Source organism: Pygoscelis adeliae, unplaced genomic scaffold (assembly GCF_000699105.1).
Source record: "Pygoscelis adeliae isolate BGI_AS28 unplaced genomic scaffold, ASM69910v1 Scaffold113, whole genome shotgun sequence".
Classification (NCBI taxonomy): Eukaryota; Metazoa; Chordata; class Aves; order Sphenisciformes; family Spheniscidae; genus Pygoscelis; species Pygoscelis adeliae.
In genome coordinates this window covers 13382435-13389304 of record NW_008825108.1, presented here as the reverse complement: position 1 = coordinate 13389304, position 6870 = coordinate 13382435, and the positions used below count along the sequence as shown (strand labels likewise).

At 42.4% G+C, this 6870-nt stretch overlaps 1 protein-coding gene across 1 annotated transcript in view; it reads right to left on the bottom strand.

Moving 5' to 3' along the window:
- ADAMTS20 (ADAM metallopeptidase with thrombospondin type 1 motif, 20) overlaps positions 1 to 220 on the bottom strand; it is a 114289-nt gene extending 114069 nt beyond the window's left edge. The window contains exon 1 of the mRNA XM_009327697.1: positions 150 to 220. Within this exon, the coding sequence (XP_009325972.1) occupies positions 150 to 220 (71 nt within the window). The remainder of the gene's footprint in view (positions 1 to 149) is intronic.
- Between the last annotated feature and the right edge of the window lie 6650 nt (positions 221 to 6870).

The window sequence follows — 6870 nt, the reverse complement described above, 5'->3', positions numbered from 1 at the left end:
GTGGCCCGGGGGGGGGCCCCGGCGCCCCGTCCCGCCGCCTGCCACCCCTTCTGTCCACGTCGCCTGGGGCAGCTGGCATTAGAGCCCGAGAGAAGTGTCATTTAAGAAGAAAAAAGGACTTTTGAGAAGACCGGCGATGTCGAATTCACCCTGAGAAGGGCAAAGGCTGCCCTGTGAAGTTCGGGGGTGTCCTCTCAGGTTCCGTGTCGCCCACACGCATCCCACCGATCACCTTCCCCTTCACGTCAGCCCCAGGGTGAAGACATTCCCACATGCAGCTTCGAAGGAAAGAGATCTCAAGGCAGGGTCTGACACCGTAGTGTCGACAGACTGGACTTGTTTTCTTTTAACACCGGGTCCCCTGCTTAGGTTATTCTGTCCGGGCAAAGTCTTCATAAAACTGCTTGTACCAGCATTCAGGGAGCCCTGCATCCCTCACGTGGAGCCTGCGGACTATCAACCTTACTGAAAACCCGTTGTTAGGAGGCCGTACTCTGGCAATCGCTGTATGAGTAGAATGGTTCCTCTTCAGGAAAAGTAGGCAGTTCTGGAAATTGTTTTAATGAAATGTAATTTTTAGTTGTTTGGTGCACAGATCTAGTTCCTACAGCTGTGATTAAACCTACATCTTCGGGTGGGGGGGTAGGGGGCTGGGAATCTAGCCTTGCACTAAAAATTCCCCAAGTTGGAGAACCCATTTAGTTGATGACTAATCACTGTTAAAGATGGGGGAATCATTTTCAGTGTCATCCATCTAAATGAAAATATCTACAATGCAGATGCCTATGGTGAGCCAGGTTTCTAAGCTGGATGGGGTGTAGTCAACAGAGGCAGTGAGATCTGTCTATTCAGCCGCCAATACTCTCCAGAAAACGTGCAATGTACATACAACTTTTTTCAAAGATTCCTTTTGTCTTCTCTTTATTAAGTGCTTTGTCTCAACCTTTTCTTGTCTGCTTCAACAAAAAGTAAGTCAGATAAAGGGTTTACACAGAGCTGTTTATAATCTCGGCAAATGACTATGTTCAGTGCATTTGTTCATCGGTGTGCTGGTGGCCAAGATAGCGTGAGCAACTTCAGAAGTGATAACCTGCTTATTGTATGGCTGGAGGGGTCGGTGCACAGGTGGAACTGAGCTCGTCCAGCCTCTTCCTCTGTTCTTACTGGGGTACAAGAGGAGTCAATGACCACTCTGTCAAAGGCAAAATGGCTTCAAGGATGGCCTTTGAGCTTGAGGTGCTGTTTATGTCTTAAGGCTGTTTTGTGGTCTGACTCACCTGTTAGTTTAGAAATCTTGTAAGGTTGAAATGGAGTTGGAGGACATGCTTTCTTCTCCTGAAATGAGGGAATGAGCTGATCAGGCTTTGAATGAAGATGAGTAGTGCTGGAAGAACCTTCAGTGCTAAAGTGAGATTTCCCCTGTCAGAGTCCAGGATTGTAGAAGGGATGTCTGGATTGTTCCGAAGTCTATTAGTATTCTTGAGAATATTGAGTCTTGTTGGGAGTACCGAGTTGTCTTCTTGAATAACCTGAAGATGGCAGCTCTCAGATGCATATCAAACTGTTTCCTCTATGTGGGTCACTGATAAGCACTGTCATATGACAAGAAATAAATATTTGAAATCTGAAGACTTCTGCGAAGTGAGAACAAACAGAAAGCCTGTATCTCCAAATACCTTGAATATCAAAGTAATCCAACAATGAAGCAAGACTTCCAAACTATTTCTTTTAAACTGCTTACACTGGAGAAGACTGATCATGAAATGTAAACAAAACTCCAGTTCTGAGCATTGGGTGGTGAGAAAGAATAGGAGGTGGGTGGGGAGAGCTCCATCCTCACCGTCACACAAGCATGAAGATAAAAGTCTTATTTCATATCCCGAGATGTTCCGTTGCAGAAAGCTAACACAGGGGGTGCTCACATAGTAGTAGAACAAAGTTTAAGGACGAATGCTTCAATTTTACCGACTGTTGTAAAATGCATGAAAAATGGGAAAAAATTAAATTCAGAGGAGCAATTTTTGCACATGCCTTTGCGCATCTCCAGCAAATGAGAATTTACCACATTTTTGAATCTCAGTCATTGAAATAGTAGTCAGAGCGCAGCAAGTTATCTCCTCCCTTAGTCAACTTAAACAGTCATCAGTGATGAAGTAAATGGGCATTATTTCATTAAGCGTAACCAAATACCCACTGATCGAGATGTGATGTTTCACTTCTTTATGATTTGCAAAATTATTTTTTCTAAAAACGAAAAGAAGCATTAAGCATCAGGAAAGTTAAGGTCAATGTTCTCACTTCAAGCACGAAGCTTCGTTGTATCCCACTTCAAAGCAAATATAAGCAGATGACTCAATTTTTTAACAATTTATGTATGCATTTATGTATGTATTTCCAATATTTTAGAAAAGGCAGCGTTTACATCAAAATGTGAATATTTCTTTTCTTAAATCTCATTTTAATGTGCTTAACTTTCCCTGTATTCTCCATTGGAATGGAATACCAGCTCTTCTATAGTAAACATTGAAGATCCATCTCTGTCTAAAGAGTGACTGTTTAGAGCAATTTAAAATTGACAACATTTATTTAGATTGCCAGTGGTGTTCCAGTAGCTCCTGGCAGTGCCATGGGACTAGTGCTCAAAATCCAGTGCCAACTGAGCCAATTTTTTCAATTGTTTTTTCAAATTTTCATCCTAAATAAAAAGTAAACTTCCAAATGTGAATCTGGTGATTCAGGCAATGTCGGGCATTCAAATTGAGCACCTTTTTATACTTAGCAGCCACTATGCTTTCAGAAACCACTGAAGCTCTACAGGTATTAGGCACAAGTCTGATTTTCAAATGCAAGATGGGTTAGCTGTGCAGGAGCAAAGGAGAATAAGAGGGTTTTTTTAGGGAGTTCTAGTAGTATTCATGTTACCTGAATGGCTTTGGGCAATAAGCTGCGGTCATTCAACCTGACCTCTACCCATATGGCATCAGTTTGAATCTTGTGAGGAGTAAATATAACCCTGTATATCAAAGGAAGGGGTGTATTTCTGTTATGAAGAAATATAAATACATCAGAAAATTCAGAAAGCAGGAAATAATATGTTTGCTACAACTTTAAGAGGTAGAAGGGTGGAGACAGGCACGAGGATGAAATGAAGTCGGAGAACTATGGAAGCTGTTTAAAGGAGCAGAACTGCAAAAATACATGATGAAATATTAAAAATAAAAATTGAAATGAGGGGTTGAGCACTGGAACAAGGACACAGAGAGGTTGTGCAGTCTCCATCCTTGTAGATACTCAAAACTCAACTGGACAGGGAAGCCCTGAGCAACCTGAACTAACTTTGAAATCAGCCCTGCTTTGAGCCCAAGGTTGGCCTAGATGATCTCCAGAGGTTCCTTTCATCCCAGATTATTCTATGTTTCTATGAAACAAAGAAAAAAAGGTTCCTGGAGAAAGCTGAAGAGACCGAAGTGGAGAGGAAGAAGAGAATCATTAGACCTACTAAAAGAACAGAGATGCAGGGGAAAAAAAATCAGGCTACAAAGAAACAGAAGAGGAAGAAAGGAGGAGCAACTGAGAATATTTGGTAAGATTTTTCAAGGTTAGAAGTTATAGACTGGTAAAGCTCCAGCTAAGGCAGTGGAACTACGCTGGTTCACATCTGCAAAGGCAGTCCTCAGTGATGTAATGTATTCTGACTTCATTAAATCTGCATTGACATTAAAGCTTGCTATTGAACAGTTGCCTTTAAAATGCCTCCTACACTAGTGAAATAAATTAATCTATTTACACTGTTTATTCTTTTCACTTACCTCTTTCAGCGGATATGTTTGGAACGAAGTACGTTGTGCCAATTACTTTGCAAGTGAATGACGTACAAGGATATTCTGTGCTCACTGAAACCACTTGCCTTCCTCGGGGTTTCACTAGGATTGCGTGGACAAACTGAATTGCAATTATGTCATGATTCTTCAAATATTTGCATTGTACACTTAACATGCTGCAGTAGATAAGGCTCACCAGATAAAAGAGTAGGATTTGTAAAAATGCACATTGAGTAGTTAATGAATTTCTTCCAACCTACCACAGATTAGCTATTAAATCCTTTAACTTGTTTTTGCCTCCATTTTTTTAAAGTGGTCTTTAGTAAGTGGTTTTTACTGAAAATCACAAAGTGGAAAATGGTAGCAGTATAAAAGCCGGTTGTTCAGAAAAGGCAAAGGCAACATTTAAGTAAGTGAAATTGTTATAAAAAGTAAGAGTATGAACGAATTTTATTTGGAAAAGGAGGCTATATGAAGTATATATTTTACTTCCTTATTATTACATCTTGGCATTTTTCTGTCTTGTGGAATACAATTTAAATCAATCCTTCAGGCTCTTTATTTACTGTTCTTGTCAGGACACTAAACCCATTGCACAAATCTGCCCAGTTTGCAGTCACTTCTCTTATTCATCATCTTGTCTGATGCTTATCCTGAGAAGTCCCAGAGGTTATATTTATACCATATATATATACACACCATGGAGCCACCTGACCCCTGGCACCAGGTCAAGAGTGGCCCAAGTCCCCGTTGATCAAGGCTAGTGTTGTCTGGAGCGGGTTGGCCTTGCCCAGACGCTGAGCCTTGTAGCGAGCCCAGCTCGATGCCTACCCCATGGCCCTTCCCATCTGCGCCCCGCCATGCCTCCGGCACAGCTCCATCTGCAGTTGGCAGCTGAAGCTGGGGCCGCTGGAGGAAGACGTCTGGCTGGATCGCTGCGTGCAGGTGAATTGGTACGCCATGTGCGGTGGCAGCTGGGCTGTTCCTGCATGCCCAGCCACTGTCACTGCAGGCAGCTTTGGCTTTTCTCGTGACACTCGGGGCCAGCAGCATCATCTGTCAAAATGCTATCGGAGACTGCCTTTCAGCAAGGACTCTGGGCGTACTCCAAATAACTTAAAGCCCATGTCGGTCAGATGCTGTTCTCCCCATCCGCCACCCTGCTCTCTCCTCCTTAGCCTTAACCCACACCACCCTGCCCAGACCTCAGCTTCCCTCCCAGAGTCCCTGTCCACCTGCCAGCCCAACTGCAGGTCCAGGGACTGGTCAGGGAGGGGAAGATCTAGCCATGAGACTCCCACAGTACACAAGGACAGCATATATGTTGCAGTGAAATATAAACGTATTGTCACCGACACGACTGAAATAGAGGCTAAATGACCATAGGGTCCAAATAAAATTATCACTGGTGAAGTATGAAGTAAAAAAAAACCCCACCCTGGATAGCACAGTTCTAAGGTCTTCTCTAGTCTTGAAAGCAGGATGGGAAGGTCTGTGAACATTGGAGTAGTGTATAAAGATGGGTGAAGGTGTGAGGACAGCAGGGATGCTCCTGGAGATGTTCTTGGGTGAGCCGGGAAGCTAACCTTGGCATGGTCTCATCCACCCTCGCTGGGTGGAGCTGGAGTGGACTGTCCCTTCAAGCCTGGTCACTCCAGAGGGAGCCCAGGAGCACATTAGTGTGTGTGCAGTGTGGATACTGAGGAGACTAGGGCACAGGGGAGCAATTCAGGGTGACCCTGTATGTGAACCCATGAACCCACAGAATTTAAAGACAGTGAAGGCAATGAAATTTTATAGAAACCAGTAGAAATCTATAGGCATTTTGAACCATATCATAAATGGATTCAACTGTTTGATATAATAATCTTTTTCATTCTTAGGCTGATTCAAAAGCTCTTCTGAAAAAAAAGTGGGTTTTTTTTCCTACGGTATGTATACATTTACACTATTATAGTTTTTGATCAATGGTGACTTACTCTAAGGTTAATGTCTGCACATTTACTCTTCCCTTAATCAAAGGTAACTGAAAGTTCATTACTTTTATATTATTTAACATGAAGTCTTTTGCCAAGTTTTATCCTGTGAAATAGAGGCTTACATAGAGACTGAAAGGTACTGCATACCATACCATGTAATTGGATCTTTCTTCCCTTAGTTTTTATTGAGATCCTGCATTATTTTTGATACAAATAATTTTGCAGTATTGTCTATGAAATACTAACTTACTGGCAAAAAGTATTATTTGCAAACAATTAAATATATGCCAGGCAGTCATAGCTACTAATTTAAGAAGCTTATGATGGATTTAAATGATTTCTTTGTATTATAAGTGAAGACAGGCACTTTGAGATCATTACAAATCCCCTGGGAAGGAAAGCAAAGAGGGCATATGCCAGCTACAAGGTATTACACCCAGCGTTGTACAAGCACCGTGGACGTACCGAGGCTCAGTGCCACAGGACAGAAGCTGGCAGGACTGCTCTGTGCTTTCTGCTAACCCTTGGGCAGGAATCCCGCTCTGACCTTCACCCCTCTTTGTGTTCCATCAGCACAGTGCACCTGTTGTATCAGCCGGGGGAATTTCAGCTTTCAAGGGGAGGCAAGTGTAGGTCACAGCATACTCTTAGAGAAGAGCGCATAAGAAAAAACCCTCTAACCTGAGATGTACAAGTGTCCCCATACAAATAATTCAGAAAAATAAGAATTACTGTACTGTGAAGACAAAGGCATGTGCACTCACTCTGCCAAAAAAACAAGCTTTTTTTTTTTAAGTCACAAGCACACTGCAGCTGTTACTTTGGCTCAAGAGAAAGTATTCCCTACAGTAAAGAGACATAGGGCCCAATTCATCTCTCATATCAACCCTGTTAGTTATGCCAGGGATAATTTGGCTCACATAGCACTCTCCTAGCTACCAGCCTTTTCTAGAGTCCCACTCTGGGTAGGACCCTAAAATTACTCCACAAGAGAATATAAATTTAACATCACAAGACACAAACAGTCATCAAATGTGAGCATCAAATTGTTAATAGCAAGTGAAATGGCT